Genomic DNA, 19,314 nt, shown 5'->3' with positions numbered 1-19,314 from the left:
ATGGTCCTACTCTGGCTGCCATATGTTGCCACCAATTGCCATATTAGGGTCTGTGGAAGCTCATGCATGATCTATGCCTCTACTGACTGTAAAGGGCAAGAAAGCTACTTTTGCAATGGTATCTATGACTGTAGACCCACAGTTGAGAAAGACAGACATGGAAGGCTTTGGTGGCAACTACACTCCCTCCCCCAAAAGTAACAATTTAGACAGAAAGCCTTCAAACAAACCTCCTAAAATTGTGATAAGGATGCTGAAGTATGGATTTCCAATTGATGGCTTCTGGCAAGGGTGCAGCTGGGGAAGGACTCAGTTTTCTTTAACTGGCTAGTCACTGGGAGTTTGACTATGATCCAGTAAGTATATGGGCAACGCAAAAACACAAATTGGGCTTTCTTCTTTTTTTTCAGGGAGAGGTCACAAGGGTGGAGGGTCAGATCTAGGAGGATTGGGAAGTGATTATGATTGGGTGCATGGTGTGAAATTCTCAAATAATAAATGAAAATATTATGTTGGAAAAATACTAGCATGAATAAAGGGAAAGGAAATAGAAATAAAACTTTCTCCTTAAAGACAAAAACCAAGACATGGAAATAGTATGCGGTGGCTAGAATGGATGATCTACCTCTACTCTGATTTCCCGAGCAATACAATGCATTGGCAGAGGTCAAAACCCCAAGCTGAAATGAAATATAGTTGTCTTGTGGAGCATAGTGGTGCACACCTTTAATGCCACTGCTTGGGAGGCAGACACAGGCAGATCTCTGTGAGTTTGAGGACAGCCTGATCTACATAGAGAGTTCTAGTACAGCCAGAGCTACACAGTGAGACCCTGTCTTGAAAAGTAAGGTAAAAAATAGTAGTCTTAGTTTTACACAAATATTCTATTAACAAAAATTTGGAAGGTCTATGGGAAAGCTGTTTTGAAATTTGCAAGCATATTTTCTCTTTTTCCTTTACTGTTAATAGTAACAAGTCTCCAAAGCGAGGGATAATGTGGACCAATTGGCTAATTAGGAGCTGTGTGCATTGAGCCCCCAAGGTCACACAATTGAAGTAATTAGTTATTACCTTCACACTTTTACTTTGTCAACTTCAATCACTGTCTCATACCTCCTTTGGACACCTTTATTAACTTGAGCCTGTCTCGTTTTCAGTTCCTGAGCATATGGCCTGAAGCTTTGGTGAATATTAGACAGGGAAGAAGCAATTGGTAATGCCCTTGCAGAGGCACATCCTAGTCCAGTAAGTGCTAATGGACATGGTGGAAGGGTAGAGGGACTGTCAGGAACACTGTTTCTTTGTCATCAAGAGGCGTGACTGTTGGCATGGAGGAGAGGATGAAGGCATGCAAGTATTATGCTCTGAGGACTGAGTTGTTTTCTAGGAACTCTCAGAGTCTGCTCTCCCCACACACTGGTTCTCAGTCCTATAGGTGTCTCCCCAACATTGCTAGGCAAGAGATCTTGTTGGGGAGGGAGAATTGTCATCAAGTTTTCTCAACTAGATGAAAAACCTTCTGGGAGACTGCAGGTGCTATATTTCTCATTTGTGTATACAAGAGTTTATGACCAGAAAAAGGAGTATATAACATAGAAAAAATAGCAAAGGTGATCCTTTGAAATATCCTATAGATAGTATATTTTCAAAGGATTATATGGGGTTAATACAGCAAAGGTGATCCTTTGAAATATCCTATAGATAGTATATTTTCAAAGGATTATATGGGGTTAATACAAAAATGATATAAAATAAAATATTTCAGAAGTAGTTTTAAAAGTTCAGTATTATTTAATTATTTCAGGTGTATTTCTCATTAATGCCTTATGTGGTCAGGGCACTTTAGGGTCATATGCACACTTGTCAAAGTGGAAGTCCAGCATAGTCCAGGTCAGGGTGAGAAGCTGTTCTAAGACAGTCTATGAATTTGAATAAGCCCTTATTTTCAGGGATCAGTGAAATAGAAAATCAAAGAATTAAGCAACTCCATGAGTTAAACAGGAATATAAAAAATTCTCTGTGATTACAAACTTTCTATGTGATTTTTGAATCTCAACAATGTGATCTTTAGTCTTACAGAAATTTTGCAAATAATCCATATCAAGACAATTCATACATCATCTTGGAATAACATAGGTGTTTTTGGTAGTGTTTTAATTTCCTTTAGTTAGAATTGTATTTTTTCAGCACAGGAAGGAGTTTTTGTTTTTTTATTATAATTTTTGTTTGTATTATATTGTGATTAGAGGATGGTATATATAACGTTTTTGGTCTTGTACACTCTTCCTAAGACTATCTCTAATGTAATTGAATGTAGAAAGAGATGAATGACAAAGTCAATAGGAAGTCAGTTTGTATTTGTGCCTTTAGATTAGTCCTGCTTGCAGTCTTGGTGAAAGAAACTTCTCTTTTCAGTGGGTGACAGTTAATTCAGACTAATAACTGGTTCAAGTGCTGAGAAGACTGTTGAATGCTCAGCCCCAAGCAGGACATGTATGCCACTTTCTCCATGACCCAGGGAGAATAATAAAAGAGCAGATGGAAAGAATATAAAAACAGGAGCATGGGAAAAAGTGCTAACAAATGCTATCTTCTGGGTATGGTGTGGCCATTGCATGCATAAACACGTAGCAACTGTGACAGCCTGTACAAGGCCTACACACAAAGGAATGAAAGTAGGAGGGGACTAGTTAGTAGAAGAAGGATGTCATCATGGATGAGAGATGAATTGATAAAGGTTATGGGAGAATATAATCATGATATACTGTATATCTGTGTGAAATTGTCAACAAAAATAATTTGTGAAAGAATAGTGCGATTGCAACAAATTATAAATATTCCCAAAGATGTATAGTCACCGGGCATTTTACAAGACAGTTACTTTAATCCGAAACACACAGTATTGAATGATGGCAAACTTCTATTATTTTTGCTAACCCCTTTTTCATTTTTATAAGCTGTCCAAACAACACAGAACTACAAGACCTAACACGTGTCTCAGAATTCTGTCTCATGATATTCTCTGATGATCCAGGACTGCAGCCCATCCTCTTTGGACTGTTCCTGTCCATGTACCTAGTCACGGTGTTTGGGAACCTGCTCATCATCCTGGCTGTCAGCTCTGACTCCCATCTCCACACTCCGATGTACTTCTTTCTGTGCAATCTGTCCTTGGCTGACATCTGTTTTATCTCTACCACAGTCCCAAAGATGATTGTGAACATCCACACTCATAGCAAAGAGATCATCTATGTGGGTTGCCTTGTGCAGATGTCATTTTTGATCCTTTTTGGATGTATGGATGGCATGCTTCTGACTGTGATGGCCTATGATAGGTTTGTGGCCATCTGTCATCCTTTGCGTTACTCACTCATAATGACTCCTCGCCTCTGTGGCCTTTTAGTTTTCCTGTCTCTTTTGGTTAGTCTTGTGGATTCTCAGACACACAACCTCATTGCATCACAAATCATCTACTTCAAAGATGTAGCAATTTCCAATTTCTTCTGTGACCCTGCACAACTCCTTAATCTTGCCTGCTTCAACACATTCATTAATAACATAGTCATGTATTTTGTTGGTGCAATATCTGGTTTACTTCCTATCTCTGGAATTTTCTTCTCTTACTACAAAATTGTTTTCTCCATTCTGAGAATCCCATCATCAGGCGGGAGGTATAAAGCCTTCTCCACTTGCGGCTCTCACCTGTCGGTTGTTTGTTTATTTTATGGAACAGCTATTGGCGTATACCTTGGTTCAGCTGTATCACATTCTCCCAGAAATACTGCAGTGGCTTCACTGATGTACACTGTGGTCACTCCTATGCTAAATCCTTTCATCTACAGCCTGCAGAACAAGGACATTAAAAGAGCAGTGAGGAGATTCCACAGCAGAACATTGTAATTTCACCTGTGACACCCATTTGGAATGTGGGTTGGTAAATGCAGCAGAGCAAAACTTCTAGAACTGTGCATTCTAATTCTACAGTTACATTAGTTTTGGATTTTGATGACTTTAATACTTTCTTACATTTTATAATAGAATAGTAGTTAGCAAAGTTGTGGAGAGGGAAGAAGGAGAGTTTAAAAATGTATACAATTTTTTAATTAGTGAAGACAAAACTGTACTGGAGATGGATGATGGTGATGCTTACATAACAATGTGAATGTAACTATTACCAACGAAATCGACATATAACAATATTTAAATGCTTAATTTTGTATCTCATTATTTGTAATGTTTTGCCATAATGACAATTAAAAACTACCTAGGCATTAGAAAAAGAATGAAAGAAATGAATATTACACATGAGTTGCTCATGGGGTGAGAGGAGCCCTAAACTTTCATTACCTACTTTTCTTCTTTTTCTATTATTAGTAGGAAGTCATTGTGAATTGAGAAAACATGGACTAAACTGAGCATTTAAAGATCAATCCAAGGATGCTCCCTGGTGGTCTAGTGGTTAGGATTCAGCGCTCTCACCGCCGCAGCCAGGGTTCAATTCCCGGTCAGGTTAGCAAGATAATCTGTGAATTTGAGACTAGCCTGGTCTACAAGAGCTAGTTCCAGGACAGCCTCCAAAGCCACAGGGAAACCCTGTCTCGAAAAACCAAAAAAACAAAGATCAATCCAAGGTTGCCAACAATAAGCCATTCTTTCCAGCTCTTCAGTTACTAGCTCCAACCCACAGGGCACCGTATTCCTCTTCCTCCCATGATTGTCTGCATTGGAGCACTTTTGAGACACTGTATCACTCCCATTCCTGAACATAGAGCCTGAGCTCCTGGTGAGTAAAGAATACTGTATCTGGCATCCTTGGTCAAGATTAAGCACAGAAGTAGTTCAACTTATGAGTGTTGAAGGGATGATACATCGAGGAGGGACTTCCAGAAAAATATGTTTGACTATCAACAGAACAAATACAATCATTTGTATAGTTAGATGGCAGGATATTGACTTACAAAATTTCAGCTTAGGAAGAGAATGATTACATTCTCAGTTAAGGTGGGAATCCTGGAAATTTTGATCAATCCTCTCACACTAGTTCTGGTTACCATGGATATTTTCCATATGCTAGCAGATAATGTATTTTTAAAAGTGTTTTCTAGGAACTTCAAAGGACTATGGAAGTGATGATAAATATATAAAAGGAATGCTTATAATTGCAACATCATGAAAGTTTATTATTTTGGTTTTAGCTTTGGAGACTGAACCTGGGCAAGCATTCTGCCACTGAGATAAATTCCAAACCTGAAAGCATTCTAGATAAAAGGATCTCTATACTCTGAGCCATATGTTCTATGTGGTATGCACCATTTTGCATGTATAAGCTTCTCAAAGTTTTAATACTCCAATTTTTGTTATTTTACATAGCATATTTATTGTAATCTACTCTAGGTGTTTCAGTAGGAATGAATGAAGCCACATCATTATACAGTTAGGTGTGGTTGTGCAGACATTTAACCCCAACACTTAGAGGCAGAGACCAGCAAATCTCTGTGAGAGCTAGGCCAGTCAAGGCTATATAGTCAGACCTATCTAAAAAAACAAACCAAACCAAACAAATCCCAAAATAAAACCACAGCAACAGCAATAACAACACAGAGATGTCAGAATACAGAATACCTTGCCAAGAGGATTTTGGCAGAAGTTTGTTTATTTGTTTATTGTATGTATGTGAGTGACACGTATGCCACAGGGTGTATGTGGAGGTTGAAAATGAAGGAGTTAGTATTCTCCTCTAGTCATGTGAATTCCATGAGTTGAGCTTAGGTTGTCACACTGGTTACAGTCTTTACTGGCTTTTCCCACCCCACAGATGGTCTTCTTGACAAATCAGTCACTTCAGTTACACGATACTCCAGGAAGATTTCACTTGTTCACTATGCTCTTCTCAAGTGGGAGTCTGGCCCACACTTCAGACATCGGTGGGTGGCACATGCTGTATCAGCTATAGGAGAGATGGCTATAGACCACAGGCCAAGTTTGCAGATAGACACATAATAACAGCATAGATATCTCCTTGATCCCAATCTGGAATATGACTGTTGCTATCTACATCTTTACTTTTCTTTTAATCTTCGGTTATCCTTGAGAGGATGCCTGAAATGAGGATTTAATTTTATTCATTTTAAGACACCAGGGAGAATTAAAAATATTCTTCCTCTGTTTTAATATTCAAGACTTCGGGATTTCTTAAACATTTTGACAGTTAGGGTTTCAGTGTATGGTTTAGTTGAGGAGTGCTTGGTTAGCATGTATCAGGCCCTAGGTGTGATCCACAGCCCAGAAAAAAATGTGTTTTATTTTTATGTGCATGAGTGTATATTATACATAACTGTATATGTATTGCTGTGTGTTGGTATGTATATGCTTTACATGTATGTGAAGGCTTATGGTGGCCACAAGTTGACATTGTGTTTCTTTCTCCATTGCTTTATCCTTTATTTTCTGAGACAGAGTCTCTCAATTGAATAAAGAGATTACCCATTGGCCAATCTAGATAGGCAGCTTGCCCTCATTGAGTGGTGGAGTTATAGGTGTCCTCAATATCTGCTCAGCTTTTTATGTAACTCATGGGTATCTGAACTCCAATCCTCATATTTACATTGTAAACATTTTGTTCACTGAGCCATCTACACAGCCTGGAAAAATATTCTGGCAGTTGGAAATATAGAAAAACTTAATGTAATGAAATAGTGACAATTTTGTATTCTGTCTGTTACCCTCATTTTACCCATGATATACAGCAGTTTGCTATAATGGCTGAAACCTAGTATTGTTGTCTGAGCTGATTCCCAGCTGATACAAATACATTGAGCAAAGGTTAAATGATGAACAGTCTGTTTGTGATTAATATAAAATTATGGGGAAAATTATAAAATACTGAGGAAGGTAAAAATTTGGTATCAAATTGGAAAGAGGGAAGTCAATGTATCATCATTTGTGCATCCAAAAATGGTAGTATACACAAGTGACCCCCAAAATTCCACTGTGAATTCCGACAATTGATAAACACCGTCAATCGAGTAACTGGCTACAAAAGTGACTCAAAAAATTAGTAGCCCTCCTGTATACAAATGACAAACAGGGTGAGAGAGAAGTCAGATAAGCAATACATTTTGAAAAGCCTCAAACAATATAAAGTATTTTCGGGGTATATATAACCAAACAGGTGAAAGATTTGTATGATAAAAAGTTCATGTCTTTGAAGAAAAAAAGGGAAAAAGATATCTCCTATGCTCGTGGGTTAGTAGGATGGATATAGTAAAAATGGTCACCCTGCAGAAAACAATCTACAGATTCAATACAATCTCCTTCAAAATTCAATACAATCTCCTAACACAACTCTTCATAGACCTTAAAAGGACAATTATCAACTTTGCCTGGAAACACAAAAAACCCAGTGTTGTGGAACATTATCTTAACTAGACAAAGATATTACATTTATTTATGCTGTGGAATATTACTTTAACTATGTGAAGGTGTGTTACATTTGTTTTTGTTGTATTTGTTAATTATGTGAAGATATGTTACATTTGTTTGTGCTGTATATGTTTAATTATGTAAAGATGTGTTGCATTTGTTTCACTTTGCCTGCCTGAGGCATCTGATTGGTCCAATAAAAAGGTGAATGGCCAATAGCTAGGGAGGAGAGGGATAGGCAGGGTTGGTGGGAAGAGAGAATAAGTAGGAGGAGAAATATAGGCTTAGAAAAAGGAGGAGAGAATGAGGGAAAAAGAGAGGGACACACCTATGGCTAGCCAAGCAGCTGCCAGCCATGGAGACTCTATCTATCTATCTATCTATCTATCTATCTATCTATCTATCTATCTATCTATCTATCTATCTATATCTGTATATATATTCTTTGATTCCATTCCATTGGTCTACCTGTCTGTTTTTGTGCCAATATCAAGCTGTTTTCATTACTATAACTCTATAGTAGAGCTTGAAGTCAGGGATGGTGATGCCTCCAGATTTTTCTTTATTGTTCAGGGTTGATTTGGCTATCCTGGGTTTTTTGTTTTTCCCTATAAAGTTGAGTATTGTCCTTTCAAGGTCTATGAATTTGTGCCAGAATTTTGATGGGGATTGCATTGAATCTGTAGATTGCTTTTTGGTAAGATTGCCATTTTTACAGTGTTGATCCTACCTATTAAAGAGCATGGGGGATCTTTCCATTTTCTGTTATCTTCTTTAATTCCTTTCTTTAAAGACTCAAAGTTATTATTATAGAGGTCTTTCACATTTTTTGGCTAGATTTACCCCAAGATATTTTATGTTGTTTGTGGCTATTGTAAAGGGTGATGTTTCTCTGATGTCTTTCTCAGCCCATTTCTTTTCTTTTTTTTCTCTTATTATTATTATTATTATTATTATTATTATTATTATTATTATTAATTCAAGTTAGGGAACAGGCTTGTTTCACATGTAATTCCCCTCTCCCTCTCCCTCCCCTCACCCCCATTCCTTCTCCCCACCTCCAACCTACCCCCCACCCCATCCACCCACCACTCCCCAGGCAGGGTAGGGCCCCCAACCCGGGCTCCACCAAGTCCACCAAATCTTCCTCTGCTGGGCCTAGGCCCCTCCCCATGTGTTCAGAGACAGAGCGCATACCTTCAAGTGGGATGGGCTCTCGAAGTCCCCCCCCCACACACCAGGGCAAAACGCCAGTCCACCTCTGGAGGCTCCCAGGAGTGCAGGGGCCTCCCCATTGGCATCCATGATCAGGGGGCTGGATTAGTCCCGTACTGGCCTCTCAAAGAGCGTCTGGGGTCGATATGCTTTCCCTTTTTCAGGTCAACTGTTTCTGTGGGTTTCTCCAACCTGGTACAGACCCCTTCATTCTTCATTCCTCCCTCTCTTCAACTAGGTTTCAGATTTCAGCTCAGTGTATTTCTGTGGATGTCTGTCTCTGCTTCCATCAGCCACTGGATGAGGGCTCTAGGATAGCATAGAGAGTAGTTATCAATCTCATTCTAGGGGAAGGGCTTCTAGGCCATCCTCTCCTCCACTGCCCGGACTGTCAGATCGTGTCATCCTTGTAGGTCTCTGGAGATCTTCCTAGTTCCAGATCTCTTCTCGGACCTATAGTGGCTCCCTCTGATATGGTATCTCTCATCCTGCTCTCTCTCCTCTATTCTTCCCCCAACTCAATATATCTGCTCCTCCATTTCTTCTCCTCTACTCTTATTCTTGTGCTCTTATTGTGGCAGCACCCACTCCCCTACCCTAATGCTCTCAATTAGCTTGGGAGTTCATGCCACTTCCCATTCCTGGGGTCCATTTATCCCTTAGAGTCATTCATGATTTCTAGTTTCCATTTATTTTCTTTATATAGTAGGGCTACTGATTTTTTTTAGTTAACCTTGTATCCTGCCATTTTGCTGAAGGTGTTTATCACCTGTAGGAGTTCCCTGGTAGAATTCTTTGGGTCACTTATATAGACTATCATATCATCTGCAAATAGTTTAAGTTTGACTTCTTCCTTTCCAGTTTGTATCCTCTTGATCTCCTTTTGTTGTCTTATTGCTCTAGCTAGAAATTCAAGGACAATATTGAAGAGGTATGGAGAGAGTGGACAGCCTTGTCTTGTTCATGATTTTAGTGGAATTGCGTTGAGTTTCTTTTCATTTAGTTTGATGTTGGCTGTTGGTTTGCTGTATATTGCTTTTATCATGTTTAGGTATGTTCCTGTTATCCCTGATCTTTCCAAGACCTTTATCATGAAAGGGCATTGAATTTTATTGAAGGCTTTTTCAGCATCTAGTGAGATGATCATGTGGTTTTCCTTTTTCAGATTGTTTATATGGTGGATTATATTGATGGATTTTCATATGTTGAACCATCCCTGCATCCCAGGGATGAAGCCTTCTTGATCATGGTAGATGATTTTTCTGATGTGTTCTTGGATTCTATTTGCCAATATTTTATTGAGTATTTTTGCATCAATGTTCATGAGGGATATTGGTCTGTAGTTCTCTTTCTTAGTTGTGTCTTTGTGTGGTTTGGGTGCCAAGGTAATTGTAGCCTTGTAAAAAGAGTTTGGCAATGATCTCTCTGCTTCTGTTGTGTGGAACAATTTGAAGAGTAGTGGTATTAGCTCTTCTCTGAATTTCTGGTAGAATCCTGTGCTGAAACCATCTGGCCCTGGGCTTTTTTTTGGGTTGGAAGACTTTTGATTACTGCTTCTATTTTGTTTGGAGTTATAGGTCTATTTAAATTGCTTATCTGTTCTTGATTTAATTTTGGTGATAATATCCAGAAAATCATCAATTTTCTTTAAATTTTCCAATTTTGTGGAGTCCAGGTTTTGAAAATCTGACCTGATGACTCTTTGGATTTCACCAGTTGTCTGTTGTTATGTCCCCCTTTTCATTTCTGGTTTTATTAATTTGGAGGGATAGTGTGTTCAGTACTTTCCTGGGAAGCTTAGAAGCAGCACTCCTTGGAGAAGGCATAAATGATTTATAAGAAAATTTCCAGCAATACAATATTCCTAAGTTATACAAATATTAAAAGTCTCAAAAATACGCAACAGGTGGAGATGAAAAGCAAAGGTGGCAGGGCAGATGTCATGTGTCTCAGCTTTGCTGGATTTTGTCAAAGAGCTATGCTGGCCTTATGACTTTTGCCTTTCCCATCAGACATGATTGTGCCACAAAATTGGAATAATCCCCTATATCTTATTGGATCACCATGGCTTAAAGGTACAATTCAACAACAACACAAATTACAGAAAGCCTGCAAACTCATGGAAACTGATCAATGCACAACTGAATCACCATTGGATCAAGGAAGAAATAAAGAAATTAAAAACTTCCTTTAAGTCAATGAAAATGAATGTACAACATACCCCAACTTATGGGACACTATTAAAGTAGTGCTAAGAAAAAAGTTCATAGCACTAAATGACTACATAGAGAAGTTGAAGAAATCTCACACTAGTAACTTAACAGCACACTTTAAAGCCCTAAAATGAAAAGAAGCAAACTCACTGAGGAGTAGTAGATGATAGGAAATGATCAAACTCATTGCTGAAATCAATAACATTGAAACAAAGAGAATAACACAACGAATCAATGAAACAAAGAGTTGGTTGTTTGAGAAAATCAACAAGATAGACAAACCCTTATCCAAACTAACCAAAAGGTAGAGAGAGAATATCCAAATTAAAAAAATAAGAAATTAAAAGGGGGACATAACAGACACTGAGGACAAGAGAATCATCAGGTCAGACTTTAAAAACCTGTACTCCACAAAACTGGAAAATGTAAATGAATTGCATATACCTAAAATAATACAGGCAATATACAGCAAGCCAACAGTCAACATCAAATTAAATGGAGAGAAACCCAAAGTGATTTCACTAAAATCAAGAACAAGACAAGCCTGTCCATTCTCTCACTATCTATTCAATAAAGTACTCAAACTTATATCTAGAGCAATAAGACGACAAAAGGAGATCAAGAGGATGAAAATTGGAAAGGAAGAAATCAAAGTTTTGCTATTTGAAGTATACATAAATGACACCAAATATTCTATTAGGGATTTCATACAGTAATGTGGTGGGATTCAAGATTAACTAAAAAAGAGCAGATATCCTATTTATAAATATTAAACAGGCTGAGAAAGAAGTCAGAGAAACATTACCTTTTACAATAACCACAAATAATATAAAATATCTAGGGGTAACTCTAATCACACAAGCGAAACACCTGTATGACAAGACCTTTAAGTCTTTGAAGAAAGAAATTAAAGAAGATATCATAAAATGGAAAGACCTCCCATGCTCTTGGATAGATGGGATTAACATAGTAAAAATGTCCACCTTGTCAAAAGCAACCTACAGATTCAATGAAATCCCAATCAAAGTCCCAACACAATCATTTGTAGACCTTGAAAGAACAATACTCAACTTTATATGGAAAAACAACAACAACAACAAAAAAACCACAGGATAGTTAAAACAATCCTGTACAATAAAGGAACTTCCAGAGGCATTACCAACCTTGTATTCAAGGTCTACTATGGAGTTATAGTAATAAAAACAGGATGTATTGGCATAAAAACAGACATGTGGATGAATGGAATTGAGTTGAAGACCCTAGCATTAGTCCACACACTTATAAACATCTGATTTTTGATAAATAAAACAAAATTGTACAATGAAAAAAGGAAAGCCTCTTCAACAAATGGTGCTGGCTTAACTATATGTGGACATATAGAAGAATGCAAATAGATCCATATCTACTGCCATGCACCAAACTCAAGTCCAAGTAGATCAAAGACCTCAACATAAATTCAGTTACACTGAAACCTGATAGAAGAGAAAGTGGAAAGTAGCCTTGAAGGGATTGGCAAAGGTGTCTATCTCCTAAATATAACACCAGTAGCACAAACACCGAGAGCAACAATTAATAAATGTGACCTTCTGAAACTGAAAAGCTTCTATAAGGCAAAGGACATGGTAAGTTAGACAAAATGACAGCCTACAGAATGGGAAAAGATGTTCACATCCCCACATCTGACAGAAGGCTAATCTCCAAAATATATTAAGAACTCAAGAAACTGACATCAAAATACTAAATAATCCAATTATAAAATGGATCACAGATTGAAACAGAAAAGACATCCCCTCATGATAAAGATCTTGGAGAGAACAGGAATAACAGGAACATATCTAAACATGATCAACGCAATATACACCAAACCAATAGCCAACGTCAAACTAAATGGAGAGAAACTCAAAGCGTTTCCTCAGAAATCAGGAACAAGACAAGGCTGTTCACTCTCTCCATATCTCTTCAATACTGTACTTGAAGTTCTGGCTATAGAAATAAGACAAGAAAAGGGGATCAAAGGGATACAAATTGGAAAGGATGAAGTCAAACTTTCACTATTTGCAGATGACATGGTAGTCTACATTCGTGACCTGAAAAACTCTACCAGGGAACTCCTACGGCTGATAAACACCTTCAGCAAGGTAGAAGGACACAAAATTAACTCAAAAAAATCATTAGACCTACTATATACAGATGATAAATCCAATGAGAAAGAAATCAGGGTAACATCACCTTTCACAATATCTACAAGCAACATAAAATATCTTGGGGTAACATTAACCAAAATAGTGAAAGACCTGTACAATGAGAACTTTGAGACTTTAAAGAAAGAAATTAAAGAAGATACCAGAAAATGGAAAGATCTCCCATGCTCTTGGATAGGTAGAATTAACATAGTAAAAATGGCAATCCTGCCAAAAGCAATCTACAGATTCAATGCAATCCCCATCAAAATCCCAACACAGTTTTTCACAGACATTGAAAGAACAATACTCAACTTTATATGGAAAAATAAAAAGACCAGGATAGCCAAAACAACTCTTTACAATAAACGATCTTCTGGAGGAATCACCATCCCTGACTTCAAGTTCTACTATAGAGCCATAGTTCTGAAAACAGCTTGGTATTGGCACAAAAATAGACAGATAGACCAATGGAATCCAATTGAAAACCCTGATATTGACCCACACACCTACAAATACCTTATTTTTGACAAAGGTGCTAAATCTATACAATGGAAAAAGATAGCATGTTCAACAAATGGTGCTGGTACCATTGGATTCGGACATGCAGAAAATTTCAGATTGATCCATACCTGTCACCATGCACAAAACTTAAGTGCAAGTGGATCAAAGATCTCAGCATAAATCCAGCCACGCTGAATCTTCTAGAAGAGAAAGTGGGAATTACCCTTGAACAAATTGGTACAGGTGACCACTTCCTGAACATTACGCCAGTAGCACAGACATTGAGGTCTGCAATTAATAAATGGGACCTCCTGAAACTGAGAAGCTTCTGCAAGGCAAAGGGAACAGTCAGTAGGACAAAACGACCTTCCCACAGAATGGAAAAAGATCTTCACCGATCCCACATCTGACAGAGGACTGATTTCCACAATATATATGCTCAAGCTTATATATTTGCTCAAGAAGCTAGCCACCAAAACACCAAACAATGTAATTAAAAAGTGGGGTGCAGAACTAAATAGAGAATTCTCAACAGAGGAATCTGAAATGGCTGAAAGACACTTAAGAAAGTGCTCAAAATCATTCGCCATCAGAGAAATGCAACTCAAAAACAACCCTGAGATTCCACCACACACCTGTCAGAATGGCTAAAATCAGAAATACCAATGACAATGAATGCTGGAGAGGATGTGGAGAAAAAGGAACACTCCTCCATTGCTGGTGGGAATGCGAACTTGTAAGATCACTCTGGAAATCAGTATGGCAGCTGCTCAGAAAAATGGGAATCAGTCTACCTCAAGATCCAGCCATTCCTCTCTTGGGTATATAGTGCATATTCATACAAACAGGACATATGTTCAACCATGTTCATAGCAGCATTGTTTGTAATAGCCAGAACATGGAAGCAACCTTGATGCCCCTCAACTGAAGAATGGAAAGAGAAAATGTGGTACATTTATACAATGGAGTTTTACTTAGCAGAAAAAAGCAATGGAATCTTGAAATTCGCAGGCAAATGGATGGCACTAGAAGAAACCATCCTTACTGAGGTAACCCAGTCACAAAAAAGACATACATGGTATGTACTCACTGATATATGAATTTTAGACATAGAGCAAAGGATTACCAGCCTATAATCCTCTTCACCAAAGAAACTAGGAAACATGAAGGACTCTAAGGGATAAATGGTCCCCAGGAATGGAAGTGGCATGAACTCCTGAACTAATTGGGAGCATTAGGGTAGGGGGGAGGGAGCTGCTACAATAAGAGCAAGAGAAGAGGAGTAGAGGAGAGGAAATGGAGGGGCAGAAATATTGAGTTGGGGGAAGAATCGAGGAGAGAGAGCATGATGAGAGATACCATATCAGAGGGAGCCACTATAGGTCCGAGAAGAGATCTGGAACCAGGGAGATCTCCAGAAACCTACAAGGATGACACAATCTGACAATCCAGGCAATGGTGGAGAGGATAACCTAAAAGCCCTTCCCCTAAAATGAGATTGATGACTTCTCTTTATGCCATCCTAGAGCCCTCATCCAGTGGCTGATGGAAGCAGAGGCAGACATCCACAGAAATACACTGAGCTGAAATCGGGAATTTTAGTTGAAGAGAGGGAGGACTGAAGATCAAAGGGGTCTGTACCAGGTTGGAGAAACCCACAGGAACAGTTGGCCTGAACAAGGGAGAGCACATCAACCCCAGATGCTGTCGGGGAAGCCAGTACAAGACTGACACAGACCCCTGAACATGGATGTCAATAAGGAGGCTTCTGCACTCCAGGGAGCCTCTGGTGGTGGATTAGTATTTTTCCCTGGTGCAAGAAAGGACTTTGAGAGCCCATCCCACGTGAAGGGTTACACTCCGGCCTTGGACACATGGGGAAGGGCCCAGGCCCAGCACAGGAAGATTTGGTGGACTTTGCAGAGCCCCCGTTGAGGGCCCTACCCTGCCTGGGGAGTGGTGGGTTGATGGAGTGGGGGTAGGCTGGGGGTGGGGGAGGAGGGATGGAGAAGGGACTTACATGTGAAACAAGCTTGTTCCCTAACTAGAACTAATAAATAAATTAAAAAAATACCTATATCACACATATTTCCATGTATAAATATACATATACATGTCAGAGACAAATTTCTCATTCAAGATGACAATGCTCCCTTCAAGAGCCACAGAGCATCCATCAACACCTCCTACACAGGCATTGAATCTGTCTTTTTAGTTGTTGATTAGGGTTGTCCAGTAGATTCTCCAAATATCATAGGCTATTGCTATTATTCTTAGTTGCTCCCCCACAGAAGTAGAAGATGAGTCCCTATTGCTAAAGATACCAGTACTTCAGACACAGGGACCAGAGGCCTGTGAACTGGGAGGGACATGAAAACTTTTTCCCTGTGGACTACCTTCATGGTATGAAGAGATTCCTTGTAAGGTTTCAAAGAAAGAGAATCAAACAACAGTCCTATCCAGCTATGATGCACATTATTCACAACAATAAAAAGCATAGCATGACAGCACCAAGATCTTAGTAGTGGTTTGCCTAGCAACAACTCTTTAATTTGATTTAATATTGGCTAAACTAGATCAGAATCATTCCTGGTCCTCAGGACCAAGAACCCAGTGCTGGTAAGGTTATGAATTGGGGAAGAACCTACAATACCATTTTACTAAGCCAGCACAATCCCCAACTACATTTTAAATATTTGCTCCTGTATCCACAGTAAAGTGTAGACCCTACTCTTCAACAAGGCAACTGTCCTTGTAAAAGGTGGAAACCATTACTCAAAACCACAACCAATCAACATGTAGAGTTGTGGAGCACGTTCCAAGTAGATATGTCAACAACATATCTCTTTCACCTGTTTCCTAAGGAATCATTGAAGAACATGGGGTGGAAGATTTTAAGCATCAGATGAATAGAAAGTTTGCTGTAAGATTGTGTCTCTTGGGAATGACAAAATCTACACCCATAAAGTCTCACCAATATGATCACCTAAATATGTGCTGAGCAGATATGGTACCAATAGATATACTAAAGATGATATCTTGGTCCCCAGACTGATAGCTGGGAAACTAGCATGGGACTGATCCAGACCCCAGGAATGTGGGTTTCAGTGAAGAGACCCCGGAAATCTACAGGACTTCCTGTACTTATCCCTAGCATAGGTATGGACTTTGGGTGCCCATTCCAAGTAAAGGAATACTCCCTGAGCCAAGACACATGGGGGTGGGCCTAGGCCCTATCCCAAAGGATATGATAGACTCTGATGACCCTCCCTGGGGAGCAGAAAGGATATGTGATAGGTAGGGTTTTAGTTGGGGGGGTTGCAGGCGAGGAGGAGAGGGAGAGGGAACTGAGATTGACATGTAAAAAATCTTGTTTCTAATTCAAATAAAAAAGATGATAGTGTTAGTCAAAGGAGGCCTTGATCCTACACAAAGATCAGGCAAATTCAGATAACTCAGTAATGCTGAAATAATGAGGAATAGTCTTCCCCTAGGAGGAACCCACCAATTTGTTACCCAATACCAAATGGTCAGCCATTTAAATATGTATGTACATATGGAAGTAACATTATACAAACAAGCAGGTTTTGTTTATATATTTAAGTGTATATATGTACACATATTTGTGTACAGATGTGCATGTAATTGCAGTTAGTAAAACAAGAGTCTTTAAGTTTGAAAGAGAACTAGGAGGGGTATGTAGGAAGATTTGGACAAAGGAGAAGCAACATGGGATGTTTTGAGTATATTTTAATCTCAAAAACAAGAAATTGAACAAAAGTGACCAAAATGCAAAATTTATGATTTACTATTTTGGGAGAAATGCTCATAGCAGTGACTGAAGAGGAATATCTACATCTATACCTATATCTACATCTATACCTATATCTACATCTCTATCTCTATCTCTATCTCTATCTATTTATCATTTAACAGAAAATCAAATAGGCAACATTTCATAGATGAATTTAATATCCACAGCATTTGTCTAAGCAGCTCCAATATTCACTTAGCTGTTTGGTCATTGATTTAAGAAGAGCCTGCTTTGAGAAGTCTTCCCAGAGCCCCTTTCACATCCTTGTTCCTCAGGCTGTAGATGAAGGGGTTGAGCATGGGGGTAACTACAGTATAAATCACTGAGGCTACAGTACTTCTATGGGAAGAGTGGGTCACAGCAGAACTGAGGTAAACACCAAGTGTTGTGCCATAGAACAAGCAGATCACACAGAGGTGAGACCCACAGGTGGAAAAGGCTTTATGTTTGTTTACAATTGAGGACATTTTCAATAAAGAGGAGACAATCTGAAAGTAAGAGAAGAGGATGCCAGAGGCTGGAAACACACCTAGCAGGGCAGTTGCCACATACACAATGATGTTATTGATGAGAGTATCAGAGCTGGCCACCTTAAGTATCTGAGTGAGCTCACAGAAAAAATGATGAATTTCAGTGACTCTGAAGAAGGTTAATCATTTTATTAATAGAACATGAAGCAGGGAGACTGTTAAAACTATGATCCATGAAATCAGAACTAGGATGCTGCTGAATTGATAGTTCATGATGACTGTGTAGTTTAGGGGATGACAAATGGCCACATAGCGGTCAAATGCCATTATACTTAATAGAAGATTATCCATCCCAGCAAATACCATGAAGAAATATGCCTGAATAAGACACTGTAAGTAGAAGATATCTTTGCTCTGTGCCTGGATGTTCACCAGCATCTTTGGGACAGTGGTAGAGGTAAAACAGATGTCCACAAAAGACAGGTTGGAGAGGAAGAAGTACATGGGGGTGTGGAGGTTGGAGTTAGAGCTGGCAGCCAGGATGATGAGCAGGTTCCCAAGCACTGTGACCAGATACATGAATAAGAACATGCCAAAGAGGAGGGGCTGCAGTTGTGGATCATCAGAGAGACCAAGCAGGAGGAACTGTGATACTTCTGTGTGATTTTCTCCTTCCATGCCAGAGGCTTCTCTCCTTTATAAAAAAGCAAAAGTTCATCAAGCATTCAGGTGGACCCAAGGAAGTCATCATTTCACAGGTTCACAGATGTAATTTACTCCCCAGTTTTCCCTTCTCTCACCATTTTCAATACTTTGTTCATTTCACTATTAGATATTCATAATATTTCAACCTTTTATTAAATGTAGGAGAAATCTCTCTTGCTTTTTCATTGAGGAGCCTATATGAATTCCTTCTTAATTTGTTGTCATAAGTTTGTTTTATTTTATTATAATTATTTGTATAATACTAAAGATATTTCATGAATATCTTGAAAATACTCTTACTTCCCCTTTTAATAGATCTAAAATTATAATAAAATATGAATCTATTCTCTATTCCATTGGTTCTCAATCATCCTAATGCTGCATTCCTCATGTTATGGTTACCTCCAACCATAAAATTATTTCATTGCTACATCATAAATGGAATTTTGCTACTGTTATGAATTATAATGTAAATGTCTGATATGAAGGTTATGTGATATGGAGTACTAAATGGGTCATGACCCACCAGTTGAGAATTTCTCTTTATTCAATCTTCCACTCAGAGTACTCATTTTTTATCCAACTACTTGTTTTCGCTTTTGATGAGGCTTGAATTCTGTTATGTACACTAGGGTTCATGAAGTGATATATTTAATTACTGTTAGTAGTATTTATTATTTTTGATAATTGTTTTGGATATGTTAGTTCCAAACATCAGAATAGCGATTGTCTTAGAAATTCAATTCTTCTTTTTTTATTTTAATTTTATTTATTTATTTATTTATTTTTCA

The 19,314-nt window shown here is 38.5% G+C and overlaps 1 protein-coding gene and 1 pseudogene across 1 annotated transcript; one reads left to right on the top strand and one right to left on the bottom strand.

The window, feature by feature from the left end:
• The first annotated feature begins 2,934 nt into the window (after positions 1 to 2,934).
• LOC100750957 (olfactory receptor 18) lies at positions 2,935 to 3,900 on the top strand. Its single transcript, XM_027411660.1, has one exon. It carries the CDS (start codon positions 3,013 to 3,015, stop codon positions 3,898 to 3,900), a length of 888 nt encoding a protein of 295 aa, XP_027267461.1. The 5' UTR covers positions 2,935 to 3,012.
• Positions 3,901 to 17,563: 13,663 nt separating this feature from the next.
• LOC100751251 lies at positions 17,564 to 18,514 on the bottom strand (annotated as a pseudogene).
• Between the last annotated feature and the right edge of the window lie 800 nt (positions 18,515 to 19,314).

The sequence above is a fragment of the Cricetulus griseus genome, chromosome 4 (genome assembly GCF_003668045.3).
Source record: "Cricetulus griseus strain 17A/GY chromosome 4, alternate assembly CriGri-PICRH-1.0, whole genome shotgun sequence".
In the NCBI taxonomy this organism is placed as follows: domain Eukaryota; kingdom Metazoa; phylum Chordata; class Mammalia; order Rodentia; family Cricetidae; genus Cricetulus; species Cricetulus griseus.
Note: the sequence above shows the minus strand (reverse complement) of the source record. Positions and strands in the feature narration are given on the sequence as shown.

What these genes read in the sequence shown, in the direction of transcription:
- LOC100750957 (XM_027411660.1), top strand. Translation starts at nt 3,013, where the DNA reads ATGATATTCTCTGATGATCCAGGACTGCAGCCCATCCTCTTTGGACTG.